This window comes from Asterias rubens, chromosome 15 (genome assembly GCF_902459465.1).
Source record: "Asterias rubens chromosome 15, eAstRub1.3, whole genome shotgun sequence".
Classification (NCBI taxonomy): Eukaryota; Metazoa; Echinodermata; class Asteroidea; order Forcipulatida; family Asteriidae; genus Asterias; species Asterias rubens.
Genome location: NC_047076.1, coordinates 6931346 through 6948764, shown reverse-complemented (window position 1 = coordinate 6948764; position 17419 = coordinate 6931346). Strand labels below are relative to the sequence as shown.

Here is a 17419-nt window from a genome sequence, read left to right as displayed (position 1 = left end):
AGCATTGTTAATACGCAGCACTGTTGCATAAGGCCAAGTAAAAAAAAAAACATGTTTCGCGTCCCGCCCGCTTCCTTCCTTTTTACAGGCCGCCTCCTTTTTTATTTAGTTTTATATTTTATTTTTTTATGCACATTTTTTTTTATTAATTTTTTTAAATAGGGTTATTTTAAATGATCTCAGCAAAAACAATCTGAATGTCTTGTCTGAATGCCTCGACTAAATTGTTTCATTTATGTTTTGTGTATTTCAGCAGTAGAAAAAACAATGGATATTTGAAATTTTAACAAAGAATGGCGGCCATCTTGAAATAAAAAATAAAAATAAAAAGCCCCTCTTCCTCCTTTTTTTGAAAAACACGGAAGTGAAACATGTTTTTTTTTTTACTCGGCCTAATACAAAAATGTTACCTTTTTACATGTACATGAATACCACGTTTCTTTGAAGTGAGATGATTATCAAAATGCTTTATACTATCAAATGCTACTGTAGGCTTCGTACGTACCAAAGGTTTTTATTGGCAATCATTTTAAGAGTGATACCAAACATATGCTAATCCAGGGAATAATTCTGTCCAGCAAATTTTGCATAGCAAATTATTTGGGCTGAACTAGTTAATTGCACACTGAATGTTAACATCGAGATTTGTGGGGGGGGGGGGGATTTAGGCCCCCCACAAAACGTATTGATTTTTAAAAAATCATCACATCACAGTTTCTGTACGTGGGACAGGGATCTCAAGAACTACTCCTAGAACCCAGAGGTTCGTTCTGCTATCGCCTTGAGGCCTCCACGAGGAGACGATGCAGACACACTTCATAATCATAGTTCTAGGATCTTTTTTTTTGTGCGTCACATCTGAGGGCGCTGTCTGCGCCTTGATTAAATAAAGGCTAGGAGTACCCAAGAAAATGAACAAGAAGAGAGTCCCAGGTATTTGGCTTTATTCAAGACAAAATGGGGTCATTTATTATATATACTTAAATAGTACAATAAAAACAATCATGATGCTGATGATACTTCTGACTGTATTTTCTAGTATAGTATTAGGCCGGTCAACAGAAATTACAAATTCATAATATATAGCTAAAAGTGTTACCATTAGAAAGATCTCTCCGAGGCGATTCCAATTTTTTTTACCTTGTATCTCTAGGACATACGGTTTTCGAGTTATGGTGATTTAAAATGTCTGGAAAACGTCGTTTTGTCATACCAAAACTCATCGATTTGACAAAAAGTGTCAAAATACTGTTTTTACAAGGCTATAATTTCATATTAATACAATTTAACAAACTAAAAGCAGCTTTTTCCTGAAGCAAACATCCCATATGTTACCCAAAAAACAAAAAAGACATACCAAAATACACACACTGTAAAATAGAGGGTCTTGAAAATTACAATTTATGCCATCAAACCTACTTTAGTCGTTCAAAAACAAGGAATTTACCCAAAAAGTGTGTTTTTGAAGGCAAAATAATTCTGGGTTAACATGGTGCATGCTACTTGTTCTGCAGGCTCTGGGTAGAGGTGTGTCTCTATTTTCATCTTTTCACATTTGGTATGTATTACTTATTCATCACAATCGTTATGAATCACCAAAAAATGAAATAAGTCTCTGAATTCATGCGTTTTGAGGATTTCGAAGCAACTTAATATGCAAAAACTGTGTAACAACAAAACTACATTATGTAATTCCTTGCAAATTGGTACACAGTGGTGTTTTAAGATGCTTATTAAGATGACATTAATTAAATTGGGCCTTTACCTTTGCTAATCCTATTGATTGGCAAATTACATTTTTCGTATGCAAATTAGCTAATTAATATGCAAAAACTGTGTAATGTCAGAACGGCACTACGTATTTTCTTGCAATTTGGTACTCATTTGTGTTTTAAAATGGTTATTATGGTGACATAAATTAAAGTGCTATTTAATAAATTGATTCTGCTTTTGTTATTATGAGTGTGGAAATATAATAATAATAAATGCCCAGACTTTTGGCAAGTTGTCGGGGGTCTCGAGAGGAAGCAGCTTAATTTTATTTTCATTAATTCTTATTCTGAAGGTTTTTACAAAAAAAATTACAAAATAAAGTAAATCGTGTTTGCCAGCTTAACTATTGTTCACCATTTACATTTTATTTCTATACTTCAAAGCACTAATCTAATTTACAAGATAAAAAATAATGAAGTACTTGTTCATAAAAACCCTGAGAATCAGCCGAATTTTACGTTTGTAAATAAGGAAATGAATAATGCATCATTTTTGGATATTCCAAAATTTAGGGGTGCTAAAAAATAGAACATACATTTTTTGACAGCTAATTTCTTTGTTTGGAAAAAGGTATTGTCATCTCAGTTCTCTAAATGGTTATTGTGATTAAAATCATGGTTTTAATTAATTAATTATCCTTAGTTCCCTATACAAAATGATATATTTTTATAACATCACAAAGCGCACACCCCTCCCAAAAATGGTATAGCCCCACAAAACATGCCATACTGTTGCACAACAGAATGTGCATGTACACGTACGTAGGACTACTACACACATGCGGCCAGGTGGCCGTATGCTCAATGCACGTGAAATCCACACACACGTACACACAATAGGCCGATCGTTACTGGACTCATGTCACTCACTCAAAAATGTTCACATTTCATTGGAGATACAATTTTCAGATGCTGTTTTCATCGTGAATGAGCACTAAAACTGTACAAAAGGTTAGTTTTTATGGAAGGAGAAATACTCGACTACCCATTTGCGGTTGCGCTTAGGAAATTACTCACCCTTTTCTTAGAGATCGCAAGTGAACTTTCTTCTGAACGTTATAACTTTTTGGTCGAGCTTAACCCCCCAACAGCGCATGCGCCAAATGAAAGCTGAGGATCTAAGCTTTCGAATGAGACCTCTTGCGGTGAGATTGGACAATGGCATCACCGGAATTCTTGCGATCGAAAATTCACTGTAACAATTTTTGTCGGCTACGGTTTCGTGAAGCTGAGCTTCACGCTGCGTATACTCAAGTTCAGAATGCTATAAAATTTATATTAAATACACAAAAATAACGAAACTTTCACAACATATGCAACCTATAAGTTTATTTTACTTCCAAAAAATTCACAGTCATAGCTCAAACAACAACAAAATTACAGCAATTCTAAAACGGCTATCTGTGTTGCCGATAGTCCGTATCCAGGTTGTGTTTGTGTGAGTGGTTGACCGGCCTAAGTAATAGTATTTAATACAACAAACGAGAGAACAAATCTACACAGCAAACTCGACAACACTCGACGCTGTATGCAACCTTCACCTTTTCCCTTGGTCTTGAAACTCCTTCCCACCCTACTGACATCACATCAAGTGCAGGGGTTGCTTTAAACGTTTGCGCGACCACCGTCAGCCATGTTTTGGACAATTATTTGTTGACACTACACACCCCACGTACGTACGTACAGACAGGCAGCGCACTCAGCATGCTGCTGATGCTGAGCGAGCCCGTTTTAAAAATCAAAGCAATTACTCAAAATGTGGGGAAATGAAGATGTTATAGAACAAGAAAAGTGTGTGCTCACCAGCTATGATGAGTACACCCAAGTCACGGCACATTCAGTGGTTCTTGGCTCGCATTTCTGACGACTTTCAGACCGCAGACACCATGCGGACAGATTTTGACGGCTCGATGTCACAAAATGGCGACTCTATCTACCTGCACACAATTAATGCAGAGAATGCAACCATAACGTTAGAGCAATGGGGAAATATTAATACACCTGGCCAGCCGGCCGGCAGATTTCGCACTACATTATTAAAACCCGCAAAAATAAAAGTATTTCACACTTACTTTTACCTGTAACCAATATCCTGAAAATCCAAAGGGCGTCTCTGGGTGTACTTGGGTTTGTTGCGAACAACTTTGTGACTATGTTCAGAGAATACTGTAGAAATTACCGACAATCATGGTGCCTTTTTACGGCTAATCGGATGGGTGGTAGGGATGGGGAATTCCCCTTTTAAAAATGAGCAATGCATTCGCTGCAGAGGGGCTAGGAGAAGAACGACATAATAATCACTACAGCGGACTTTTCAAAACCTGTGTTGTTTTCTGTTTCCTTATTCTCTCTTGTCGATTAACTTCTTTTAATGATTGTCTTTAATTCCTTCTCTTTATTTAACCATAATCAAGCGCTGTGTGCGCAATTACTGACCTGTTCTTTCAATCTGTTCTTTCCTCCAAGCCCGCCAAATCACAACTAAAAACGCAGCTAAAAAATACCCCCACTGCTAGGGCCTGTGGTCAGCACATGCTGTCCATGTGATCCCTACGCGGGGATCACGCGTCGTGCACCGGCACCGCTAGCTAGCTGACGATAGCTCTGGAACTAGGTCAGCAATTGCGCCCCATGCGACTGTTTCGCCACAATATCATCAGACCATTTGCTTTTTCTATTCTGTTTGAGCCACTTTCGCCTTTCCACCGCAACCTATACCCCCCACTCCACCCCCCCCCCCCCAAAAAAAAAAAACCTTAAAAAAATCATAAAATACAACTATTTTTTAAAATAAGATGGCAATAATGGGGAAATCTGCTGGTTCGTGCTGGTGTATATATTTAAACAAAAATGATTTTGTTGTAATTAACACGTGTAAATTCTACTTTATTTATTTCATTAGAGGCAACGACATAAATGAGCGTGATACAGCTGTGCCATGGCCGCCAAGTATCACAACATGTATATCTACTAAAAAGCAAGGAGAGAGTTCTTTTTGAAGAAACAAAGTGTGTTGCCAAAATTGTAATAGACCTTTTCGCAAATACCGGGGCGCGCGCGTAAAGCTTGGAATTAGGTGCATTGTGGTCTTGCTGGTATCCAAATTTGATCCATATATATCCCACAATGCACCTCATTCAACAGTCTGCGCTTGCGCATTGGTATTTGCGATAAGGTCTATGACCTTATCGCAAATACCAATGCGCAAGCGCAGACTGTTGAATGAGGTGCATTGTGGGATAGATATGGATCAAATTTGGATACCAGCTAGACCACAATGCACCTAATTCCAAGCTTAACGCGCGCGCCCCAGTATTCGCGAAAAGGTCTATGCAATTTCAGAGCCTTGGAAAGCGCGCCCTCTGTCAGGTTATCAATCTCATGGTATGATCAGTACCTGTATGAGATAAAACGTCTTGGACCAAGACTAGATAATGCTTCGTACTTGTTTCCACATTGTATTAATCCCACCGACCCCTCCTCCGCCAAAGGTGCAACCGTGTGTCGTACCAGAGTACAAGGTTGTGGTGGTTCGATGGTCAGGTGATCTGTGTTTTTTTTACCATGTCCATAGTTCAATGATTCTTGTCGTCTGCTCGTTTCCATTGCAGTTTTGTTTTGTTGAGGCCTGGAAAACGAGGTTTCTTTGCTGTTTTGGTTTCAATTCCACGGTAAGTTGATGATTAAAATCCTGGATGAAAGGTGATGCATACACAAGAGTGGAATCAATGTCAGATGTCAACTCTCGTGTTTAATTTAACCACCGACGACAGAACTACGGCTACGCACCCATTCAATTTTTTTCTAGTCATGCCAGTAAAATGAGTTAAGTAAGTAGTTGCGATCCCGACCCGTCGGGAGGAGGGTTACGTTATCGCAATTAGCCAGTGAGTTAGTACATGGAGGTAGAATTCTACCTCCATGGTTTAGTACAACTGCAGATATGATTAGGGTAATGATGAAGACTAATGATAAGAGAGGTTTGTGGTAACAGTATGGGATTCCACACCATGCAAGAGTGAGTCATTTTCACAGTTCGGGATCATCGCCCAGTTCTAGAGCACTTCAACTTTCCAATAACCACATCCTGGTGTCATGTGTTTTCAGTAGGATAACAAGAAAATTGTTCACAATCAAAACTAAATATTTTTTTTTCAAATCATCTTTTCAATTTTTTAACAATAACACTTACACTTCATGGTGTGTTGAAATTTTTAAAGTTTTGGTTTTACTTTGCGAGAGACAGTCCGCCATTAACAGTGCTTATGCATGCATGACATTGGAGCAACGTCATATGTTTTCACGATTTTCCGATTTTAGCCTTTCTGAGGAGCACGCGAGAGCAACTTTTCGACGCGCGGTGGCGCCCTTTACGCTGCAATTTCACAACACAATCCATTTTCCCCCATTTCAGACCAGTAATGTTTGGTTTCAGGAAATAAGAAACCAATCTATATTTTCTCTTTAATGTAGACTTAGTATTTATTACGCTTATCAGAATTTATTACAGTATGCAGTTAATAAAAATAAAAAATTGTTGTAATTTTCTCTTAAAATATTTTAATATTTTCCCCATATTGGCACACCATAGAATCCCAAATAGTAACCACCTCACGTGATCCATCTAGTGACTAAAGCAGAATGAAACTCAATCTAGCAGATAGTAATTTTGTTTTGAACTTTCGAGGTTGGATGTTGTTTCTTTGACTCATTTGAATGTTGCCATAATAATGCACTAGTGATTAGTACCAAAAATCAATCATTTTATAAATGTTTGAGCATAACCAACGCCAGGAAACTTTTTTCTCAGCATGATTAAGCCTGATGAAAATACAGACTGTGAGTAAATTGCATAGCTTCTGTCACCGGTGCAGCTTGCACAATCTCGCGGTAAACGGGAATCAAAGTTGGGGACTGAAAACACACGAGGGTCGATAAAAGCGTATGACACTACGATAATTAAATTTTCACATTGCCAATTTCTGAAGATAAATGTGAAGAATAACATCCTTAAACAAACAACCCCAAAATTAGGTGCAAAACATCATCAACAAATAGATTATGGCAATTTTTCTGAAGTTCTAAAATGATGGTTGAAAAAACAATGCTGTTGAAATTTCTCACCTTTAAAATTTGAACGCGAAAAACATTGATGCTTAGAGTGTGTTGGCAATATTTCACATTAATATTGAGCAGTTGTCTTGGGTTTTTTGGGGAGGGGGGGGCATTGACCCTTAACCAGTTTGTGATCACCTCTCAGTGAGATAAAATCAGACGGATGGTGTTAAACATTATTGCTCCTCCTGCCAAATACCTCTCAACCTCCCACAGCTCTCTCTACTAAGAAACTATTAGGCTCCTCTTATAGTTTCAAGAAGTACAGGCCGAGTAACACTGCAGCGATAACGAAAACCATGCAAAGAGAGCGCATATTATTGGTCGACTTGCTCCACGCAGAATACGCACTTGCTCATTTAACCAATAGAATGCGTTCTCTTTGCGTCGTGATTGTTATCGTTGTCATTATCGCTGCAATGTGACACGGCCTTAAGCTCTCTATGTGTGGCCTGTAAACAGTTTTCATAAATTTCTTAACTTTTTCCCCATCCAAAGCTGTAGATAAACCTTAGCAAAGTAGACAACAGTGGTCATGGATAAGTGGGTGAATCGTCGAGTGAACCCCCAAGGCACTTGCAGTCATCGACTGTTCTGCTTTCCATGGGCTGGTGGAGGGACCCTCTTCTATGCAGCTTGGACAAAACTCCTTCCAGGAAACATTGAAGGCAAGTAAAATAATCATAGGTTTGCGGTACAAACTTCTCACCTTCAAGGAGGGGGGGGGAGGGGGAGCATCGTACCCTTGTAATCGTACAGCTTTATGAAATTTTGGGCTCAGCTAAGAGCAATACAAGGGCTGTAGGCAAGTGGTGGTGTCTTGGGAGAAAGCTAACTGATAACTGAAACAATATTGTAATAGAAATATGGAATCGGCTCCTCCCTTAATATCTATGTCCGGTTTGCTCCTCCTTCGATCTTGTGTCTTTTCCAAACCCAACGACACCTGCTATCAACCCCAACCTTTGCTAAAAAAAGAACCCCTGAATCGGTTGGTCTCAGGGGGGTAGTCAGTGTATTGTGAATGTATTGAGTAGTGTGGTGGGTACTGGGCATCGTTGATTGTCTAAGGTATCACCTGTATCTAAACGAAGCTGGATGGATCATTAAATGAAGGCTTCTATCTGTGGTCTGTGGTTGTGGAATCAGATGATGTGGAAAGAACAGATGGTTAAATGCAGAACATTCGTATCAGAACAAAATCAGATTTTTAGTTTGAACTGTTTTTGTTTTCCTCCCCTGAAACAGTGAATGCTATACGTCTTCCTGGGAGAGAGTCACGCTTCAAGGATCCTCTTTACTCAAATTTAGATCTACTCATTGAAGAACTTTGTAGAATCCTCCTCCCGAGCCTTCAAGAGAAGCCATTTTCATTTTTCGGTCACAGGTAGAAACAAAGTCCATATAAGTTTAAAGACACTGGACACTATTGGTAATTATCAAAGACCAGTCTTCTCACTTGGTGTATCTAAACAAATGCTTAAAATAACAAACCTGTGAAAATTTGAGCTCAATTGGTCATCGGAGTTGCGAGATATGAATGAAATAAAAAACACCCTTGTCAAACGAAGTTGTGTGCTTTCAGATTCTTGATTTCAAGACATCAATTTCTAAACTTGAAGTCTCGAAATCAAATTCATGGAAAATTACTTCTTTCTCGAAAACTAAGTCACTTCAGAGGGAGCCGTTTTTCACAATGTGTGATACTATTAACCTCTCCCCATTCCTCGTTACCAAGTGAGGTTTTAGTCTAATAATTATTTTAAGTAATTACCAATAATGTCCACTGCCTTTAAGAAACACATACGCCAGGAGCAAGTTCAAGTGCCCACATTAGTCAACCCATGATTGACTACTGACCATCAATGTATGCACAGTGATGTACTCACTCGAGTGATTCGTTTTGAAACGCAGCCTAGTCAACTATCGGTACCACCGTATTCAACACTATATTGCCTTCCGCCTTTTTCCTGTAGTGTCACTTGTTCCCTTCTGCGCTTTAGGTGTATTAGCATGTAATAGGGTATCAGGGAACATGGTCCAAAGGCTGGTTCCAAATAGTCGACCACAGTAGTCAACCAATGGTTGACCAGCCTGAGTTGGAGTCAAAATAGTCAACCTTTAGTTAACATGGTTCCACTCGAACTTGCTCCAAGCCATTCTTATTTTTGGAGGGCAGCCATAGACACTATATGGGGGTGTCATCTGGTTTGTAGTGGCAGGGGAGATGTGACAAAGTTTCAATACAAATAAATAAAAAATCATCATAAAAGCACCCCTTCCTGAAGGAATAGCCACGCCCCTTCAAGAGCAAAGTTCAAAGCCTGATTTTTGGTGGGTTGGCCTTATATACATGTAGCGTGTTAGATGAAACTAGGGGATGGAAATGAATCTACTATTTCAAGGACCACTAATGGTGATTTGATCATGTAATTGATGTTGTAAACAAAATATATATTTTTTTCTTGGCAGTATGGGTGCTATTGTATGTTTTGAGCTGGCATGCTATTTGAAGAAACACCACAACTTAGAACCGGTTCACATGTTCCTGTCTGGTGCAACCGCACCTTATGTGAGTTTTGTTTTATACCCCTCGCTTATGGCCTTATACACTCTTAAACAGCGCCCTCAATGAGGCCAAAGGCAGCCCTATGATTGGTTTGGGGAACATGGACACATCGGGGGTCCAATTCGGTCGTGAAAATCCGAATAAGAAGGACTAGCAGAAGCTAAAAATGATAAGTAGACCAGAGTCAAAAGGAGAAAAAAAACTTATTTGTCTTTTAAGTAATACTTGGGTATATTCGCTCTTTTTCTTAAAAAAAAATGAACTTGTTAGACTCAAATAATTCTCTTTTTTGACATCATTTGTTTATTCTATTTATATACGTTATTCACACTTAGGTATTGTTATTCAATTAAAACACAAGACTGCTAGACTTGTCCAGTCCTGAGTTTACTTGGCCCGCACTAAAATCATTGGCCTCGAGCATGCAATCCAGTGTAAATTTCAAGCCCTGTGTCTGTTTCCTGAGGTGGCAGCACAGTACGTAGGTCTCAGTGAAGTATTTTCAGATCCATTGTGTAGTGTGTCGTGATGGAGCTGTCTAGCACACGCTTATTATTTTGATGGCGTCCATCAAATTATGCATGTAAAACAAACACGCTAAAAACCACTGAGGGAACTTAAAGACCAGCTTTTCTGTGTTGTCAAAAGCACGTGTCCATTTAATGAGTTTTACACAGGTTGGTTTATGTGTTTATTGGAAAAAAGGAGGGCGGGAAAGAGTTACCCATCCAATAAAAAATTTAAAATGTGTTAATATTTTATTTCAAAACCCTTGTTTTCCAGTCCACACTCCGCCAAGAGAAGGTGACCGACAAACCCCTAGACCAGCTCACCGATGACGAGTTTCTAGAGCGACTCGGAAAACTAGGAGGAACACCGAAGGAAGTTTTGGCCAATAAGTCACTGATAAGACTTTTCATTCCTGTTATTAGAGCAGATCTAATCCTGTTAGAGAAGTATAGGTATGTAGTATGATTTTTTTTCAGCACTACCTGGTTTGTTCTTTAAGGCAGTAGACACTATTGGTAATTACTCAAAATAGATATCATCATAAAACCTTTCTTGATTACGAGTAATGGGGAGATGTTGATGGTATAAAACATTGTGAGAAACAGCTCCCTCTGAAGTGACGTAGTTTTCGAGAAAGAAGTAATTTTCCACAAATTTGATTTCGATACCTCAAGTTTAGAATTTGAGGTCTCAAAATCAAGCATCAGAAAGCACACGACTTCGTGTGACAAGGGTGTTTTTTCTTTCATTATTATCTCGCAACTTCGACCGATTGAGCTCAAATTTTCACAGGTTTGTTATTTTATGCATATGTTGAGATACACAAACTGTAAAGACTAGTCTTTGACAATTACCAATAGTGTCCACTGTCTTTAATACAGAGTTAGAAATATTTTAATCTGAGTTATTGGTTTTTCTAGCAAAAAAGTTGCAGTGTAAGGACTTTATGGAATCCACCATATACATAAACTGACCAACCTGTAGAAGTTGAAGATCAATTGGATACTTTTTTGAGAACTTATCTGGCTATGTACTGCCGCGGAGAATTTTTTTTTTTCTGAATTCAGGAGAATTCAAAACCGCAGTCAGCAGGGTGGTCAGTAGTCGCCTTAAACAAAAAAGGTAATAGTTCAGTAGATGTTTGCAAATGCCCAGATAAAAGTTTTGAAACCTTGGAGATTGTTTTGTTTTTGTCTTGCAGTAAGGAGGCTCCGAGTGATCCACCCTTGAGCTGTCCGATGAATTTCTTTGACGGCGCTGAAGACAGAACGAGAAATCATGACATTGATAGTAAGTAAAACAAATGTGACACTCAAATATACTGATGCTTACATGGGACACTCAAATATACTGATGCTTTATACATGCTTACAACAAATTCCAATTATTATGAAATGATTTGGGGTTGAACAAAGAAAAGGTGACTAGAGTTGGACATGAACCAACGACCTCTAGATTAATGTGCTGGCACTCTACCAACTGAGCTATCTAGCGCTTTGTTGGCGGTCTCCCTATTTTGTCAATATCTTTGTTCGGGTTGCCAGTCAGAAGGCGATTCAACCGTTAACTGCCGTGTAGCCAGGGATCATACCCAAATTAGAAATTAGTTTGGTTATAAACGCAAATTGGTTGTAACTACAGACTCTTTAACGGGACCCGTTGCCTTGGATTGGGAGCTTTGTGCTGTAAAAATAATGTTTTATGAAATTAATGTTTGGAAAGACGTTTTCAAAAGAAAGAATATAATGATTCACGCAAATACCCCTTTAAATTGGTTTTCCTTTTTCTTCATGAACTAACACGGTCTACCAATTTGTAGAACCAAATATTTTACTCCTTCAATTTTAATCCATAAAAAAATTTTAAAAAGCGGAAAACAGTCGATTCATGCCACGGCCTTCATTTTCCTGGTTTTGGCCTGGGTGCCACTTCAAGAGTGTCCCATGGTAGTGCACTTAAAATGAAAACGGCCCTGCCCTCTCAAAGATTATATTCCAGCTGAAAAGTTAAATGCATGGTACAGATCTTTAAAGTTTTATTTAAGGCAGTGGATTTGTGTGTACCAGGATTGTGTTGACGTCTGTGCTTTCTTACCTTCTAAATATATTTTAATGAACTTTTTTCTTCCAATGCAGACTGGAAAACCATCAGCTCTGGTTCGTTTGACGTTCAACTCTTACCCGGCGAACATTTCTACCTTCAGCAAGAGGAAAACACAGCTAAAATCATCCAAACCATTGCGGAGAAACTCAAGTCTTCATAGCAGGGTACTATTGTGCTAATAATAAAAACAACCATGCGTTGGTAAAACTACTGTAGATGTTACAGCAATGGTCATTTGAAAGACAATACAGTATTGAGGATTTTGTTGCCAAATATTTGTAGGGTCAGTCAGTCGATCAGGGCCCAATTTCAAACGCTTGGTCAGGTATTCCACTATTATCCAAGTCCCAACATTTTAGTGTGGAGTGACATAGAAGTGAAGGATATTGAACCATTTCACCTGACGTCATAATCAGAAAAATCTTGAATGCGCCATACTGGTGGGCAATTTCACTGTGCGTTATGCAGTGAAAGTGCGCATTTTAGGCAGCGCAGTATTAATACATGTAAACCTAACTTGCCCACCAACATGGTGAGCGTGGCATCAGTCGCCGCGTGTTACGCGCGTGCAAGGGGTCAATTGGAGGATTTTCGTCACCTGTAGGTAAAAAAAAAGCTTTGGTATTATTATAAGGCTATAGTCTGAACCGAACATTCCATAACTGTTTTAATTACAAAAGGCACTTTATTTCATTCTTTGTACAAAAGAATAAGTTAAAAAATATAATAGGTGGGTATTAAATGCTTGACAATAAAAAATATACTAAATTAGCCATTGTATATATAATGCAATTAAAAAAAAACATGTAGTAAAATAATAATACTGATAACATTTGTGCTTTAAATGGGCTATGTGGACATGATCAAAGTAGGCCTGTGGCTGTACATGGAATTATAAAATTTCACAGAATTGCTAAAGCAGAAAATATTGCTTAAAAATATTCTGTTTAGCAGAAACGAGCAGGAAACCAGTCACAAATTGTACATGTGACAACTTATTTTAGCTGGTAACCGTATCTGATAAGCATAACTATTTGGTGCTTTGCCGCTTTTAGTGCTTAAGCAGCTCTTTGAAAATGAGCGTAGGTGTGCCCTCCCTCTTTGTTGTATATCTAACAAGAGTGCACATGCAGTGCACGGCCGAGCGGTTAAGAGCACCGGATTCAAGCTGTGGTGTTTGATCAGCAGAGTGTGGGTTCGAATCTCGGTCGTGACACTTGCTACGTAAAGTTGGGAAGGTAGTGCTTTCTGCTCTACCAGCCAGGCTTCGGACTGACGATACCCAAGCCTACATCCGTACGGACTGTGAAAGGGGTAACCCTGTTTCAGCCCTAGGCAACTGCCTCTGGAAAAAAAAATTGTAGCCCACACCTTGAAGTGGCCTTCTGGCCTTGTGTGTCTGGCGACTTGCATAAATAATTTTTTTAAAGTAGCTGGGTGAGACAGCTATAGGCCTGCTTTGATCAGGACAACATTATCCGCTAAATTATCTACAAAGCTGTAGAAAGTACTAACAAGGTTCTAATGGTACTTCTAAAGTATGACCATGGAGGAAGAAAGAGAAGGAGCTCGAACGACCTGCAAAACCGCAGAGTAACAAAAGAATACTCTTACAATGCCCCTGTCTGACCAGTGGAAAAAGATAGGAGACCTCCAGCTGGACGGCCGATTAACGAGTAGGGTTAAATATCTTTGTACAGAACGTGTGGTACCGCCAGTCTGCACTCTTGCATGCGTGTAAAGTTGAATCATTGGAGACAACAATTGTGAATATACACGTTTTCATTTACCGTTTGTGGTGTTTCACGGAAACATCATGGCATATTTTTACATTTTTTGTGACTTTCCGGTCACTAGCGGTGGTTCAAAATTTTGGTATTAGCACACGAGGGTGGTTGGTATTCAATTGTGTTTTTCGATTTGGTGAGCACAAGTGTACACAATTTTTATCAGGTCTCAAAAAAGTTGTTTTTCTGTATTATATCCATACGACATACGACACCATAGTTGAGTGAAGAACCAAGTGCGCAAACTCACATATGCCAGGTCGCCCATTGTCTGTGTAAGGTATGTGGGTGATTACGAGGTGTCCTTAAACGGTTGCGGTACCACGGGTTTGACTTTTGAAGTCCCTTCGTTCGAGCTCCTTCTCTTCCTTCCTCCATGGTATGACACAACCACAGTTATATTCTACAGTATGACATGTACACCTTTTAGTTTACAAAATAATTTTGAAGAATGAATGTCCGTAAGTTTATATGAGAGAAATTGCAAGTTAATGATTTCATGAAAATTTTATTAAAATATTCCAGTACTGTATAAAAAATCAGTAAAATGAGCCCTTCATGTTTCTGCGTGAAAGCTATAAATAGAATGTAATAACGTGCTGTTTGTCAAGATTTTGTTTTGTCTTGGTCTGTACTTAGTAGTACTTCAAAGTCTTGTAGAGAAAACAAGGACAAAAGCACAACACAATCAGCAGCTTTAGGGTGGGGTTCAAGGGTGCGCTTTGCTGACCAAACAACCATGAACAGGAACAAGTTTCTGACTGACGTAGAATTCACTCCTTTTGCAGTGTTTGCAAAGAACGTAACATAACTACTTGGGGGATAAAAAAAAAAACTATTTTAAAATATGGACATGCTACTGATACTAAATCCATCAGTACAGCTCTCTAAAAAATGAATATAGTGGAAGATTATTTACAATGATTGCTACAAATGCCTACATCAACTTTTACACACTCAGAAAGAACTTGGCTTTTGGACGAGATAAAGAATTTAGCACACATGATTTCAGAGGAAAAAAAATGTTAATTGAAAATATTTTGTTTCAGTAAAAAAAATTTAGTGCTGTTATTATTACAATTTAAAAAATTGTCATCACAGCTTATCTGTGCCCGCAGGATTACCGATCACCCCTCAGAGCAAACTTTTTTAAGTTGGTACTATATAAATTAGATTAATTGATTGATTGATCGATTTTTTGACCAGCCGACAAAATCAATGAATTTTTTGAGAAAGGCCAAGGGTATTTTTTATTTCAGTCACTTGCCAATCGGACCAGTTTGCGTGCCATTTCTCAAATACTTTCATTTCTACTGGTTTCCCCTCAACAGCACAATTTCTTCAGCCTTAAATTAAGGCCATCAATGGTCTTACTGGGGTGAAAGACATTGCTGACAAAAAGTCTGTAACTAGGAAATGTTTTTACCTTTTGGTAACCAAGGGGAGTTCGGACTTCACAGAGCTTTTAGGAACAGTGTCCGTGGCACTAGAGAAGTAGTTCAAAAAATATGATATATTTGTATGTGGAATCAATAATGGCTGATTTTCTACACCAGGTTGACTAAAAAAGTCTGATATAACTCTGAAATTTCACATCCCTGATCTAAAGCATGCAGCAGTTTGTATTGGAGCTCTGTAATGAACAAGCTGATGGGATAATTTAGTGAAGACATTAACTTGTTTAAGTTTTACTGTTTTTTCCAGTAAGCGAAAAATTTTTATGGAGAATACTGATTAGATGAGGTTTGTGGTAGCAACATGTGTGAACCTTTTTTTTAGTAGTGTTGGTTCTGAAAAAGAATTGGTGGTTGACCACTCGATCAGTATATGATCCTCTTTAGGAGAAAAACATTGAGATGTCATCCAATTTTTTTTTTTTTTTTTAGAACTAAAGCCTGGTTCATACTTCCTGCGAATGCAATACGAATGTTGACGTCACAAATTCGCAACAAATAGTTCCCAGCAGTTGAACTCCGCTCACCTCACTTGCGAATATCGCTGCGAAAGGAGGGTTGTGGCGTCAAATTCACATCAGATTTGCTTCGCATTCGCAGGAAGTATGAAGCGGGCTTAACACTACTCAGAAGAGATTTACACACGGTGCTACCACAAACCTCCCCTGATTATACTCCCCACATGCAAAGTTTCAAATCCTAACTAGAATACTGATTGTCTGATGTGCATTAGACGGCCCGAATTAGGAACATCACATGCCCCCGTACCATCCCACTATCTCCTGTCATGGTGCATACTAGCTGGTCCCATCTGGATAACAGGTATCTCTTCCTCACTGTCCGTACTAAACGCTTCGTTCACATAAACCGCTTCATCATAGCGCCGCCGACCTTTACCCTTCCCGCGGGATCTAGTCTTGCGCAGCCGATGTCTGGCATCTGCCTCTTTGCTTCCCTTCTGTGGCTTGTAAGGATTGGTCTTCTCGTTCCCGGAGCTGGAGGACAGACTGTCCAACGCATTTGGAAGAGGGAAGCTCTCGATGCTGATCGCTCTCTCGACGGGTTGCTCCCCGTCTGGGTAGTCTCGTACCAGATGATCCAGGTCTTGCTTAGATTCACGCCTGAAGGGTGCGTTCCTGGGGGCCTCTCTATGACTGTCCCAACACCTGTTGGAGCCTGCCAGGGCAGCGTTGACCTGTGAGATCACGAGGTCGCTAGCGTGCGATGACAGGGAGTCTGTTCTGTGTACATAGTTTGAAGACGAGGTGCTGCTCTGGGTATCCAGGACTTCTGAGCTGGACAGCAACTGGGGATCACGTCTGATGAATGATGCCGAGAGGGGTTTCACTCTGTGATCAGGCTGTCTTCGCTTGTCTGGTTTCCCGGTAGTGTTGGGCCGCCTGGAGCTGTAAGGCCTGTCCGTGGGTACCGTAGCTAACCCCAGGGTGGCGACAGGTCTTTGGACTAGAGGTCCTCCAGCAGCCATCTGTTGACCCCAAGCTTGCTTACGATTAATGAAGCTTGATTGCTGCAGGTGTATTGAAGGTGCTGCCTGCATGTCTAAAGTTCCTGTCAGTAGACCACATAAGTAGCATTAGAGACTAATAACTGTAGTTCAAATTTAGTCAACAAAGAAATATCAAACATATTATACACTACACACACAAATCCTTGTCATTTGATAAAACATGCTTTATTTTGCTATGTATACTCCTGCGACACTCCAATATTTACTATAGTTTGCCCTTATATGGAAATGTTCTTTTCATTGATCTGTCAGCTTTTGTTCAGAATTCATATTAAAGGATGCTTTTAACATTCAACTAGCCAGCTGAACCACTCGGAGAGAATTTTTACTTGGGTGTTTTAACTAGCATTTAACCAGCGAACCACTGGGTGGGATAAACTAGCTTCCCTGGGTCGACCTGGTCTGCCCTAGGTTTGTTTGAATAGCTTTGACGTCATACCAGTGGCTCACCTGGTTCAGCCCCCAGTGCCCTGCTTGTGGAACAGGTCACTTGGGGCTGGCCTGAGGTGCATGACGTTAGATTAGCTCTTGTCAGGGGCTCACACCGGATGAGCACTGCGGGGTTGACCCGGGGAAGCTAA

General features: G+C 39.5%; 3 protein-coding genes across 6 annotated transcripts in view; 1 reads left to right on the top strand and 2 right to left on the bottom strand.

Annotated features, from left to right (window-relative positions):
- Positions 1-4261, bottom strand: part of LOC117299836 — a 46953-nt gene extending 42692 nt beyond the window's left edge. The window contains exons 1-2 of one of the 2 annotated variants that reach the window (XM_033783382.1): positions 4209-4261; positions 3576-3709 (exon numbers count right to left, since the gene is read on the bottom strand). The gene's annotated coding sequence lies outside the window, so the exon portion shown is untranslated. The remainder of the gene's footprint in view (positions 1-3575; positions 3710-4208) is intronic. The other variant, XM_033783383.1, reaches the window with a different exon arrangement.
- Positions 4262-5259: 998 nt separating this feature from the next.
- Positions 5260-12533, top strand: LOC117300115 (S-acyl fatty acid synthase thioesterase, medium chain-like). 3 transcript variants are annotated; one of them, XM_033783812.1, is made up of 7 exons: positions 5260-5443; positions 7392-7555; positions 8136-8274; positions 9360-9459; positions 10240-10418; positions 11168-11256; positions 12102-12533. In XM_033783812.1, the coding sequence occupies exons 2-7, from the start codon at positions 7423-7425 to the stop codon at positions 12227-12229; spliced, it is 768 nt and encodes a 255-aa protein (XP_033639703.1). In that variant the 5' UTR covers positions 5260-5443; positions 7392-7422; the 3' UTR covers positions 12230-12533. The 3 variants fall into 3 exon arrangements, with proteins under 3 accessions (XP_033639703.1, XP_033639702.1, XP_033639704.1); XM_033783811.1 differs by having other exon boundaries at positions 7386-7555; XM_033783813.1 differs by lacking the exon at positions 5260-5443 and adding an exon at positions 5627-5790 and having other exon boundaries at positions 7386-7555.
- Positions 12534-14165: 1632 nt separating this feature from the next.
- LOC117299811 overlaps positions 14166-17419 on the bottom strand; it is a 150895-nt gene continuing 147641 nt past the window's right edge. Inside the window, exon 62 of the mRNA XM_033783335.1 lies at positions 14166-16879. Within this exon, the coding sequence (XP_033639226.1) occupies positions 16086-16879 (794 nt within the window). The 3' untranslated portion in view covers positions 14166-16085. The remainder of the gene's footprint in view (positions 16880-17419) is intronic.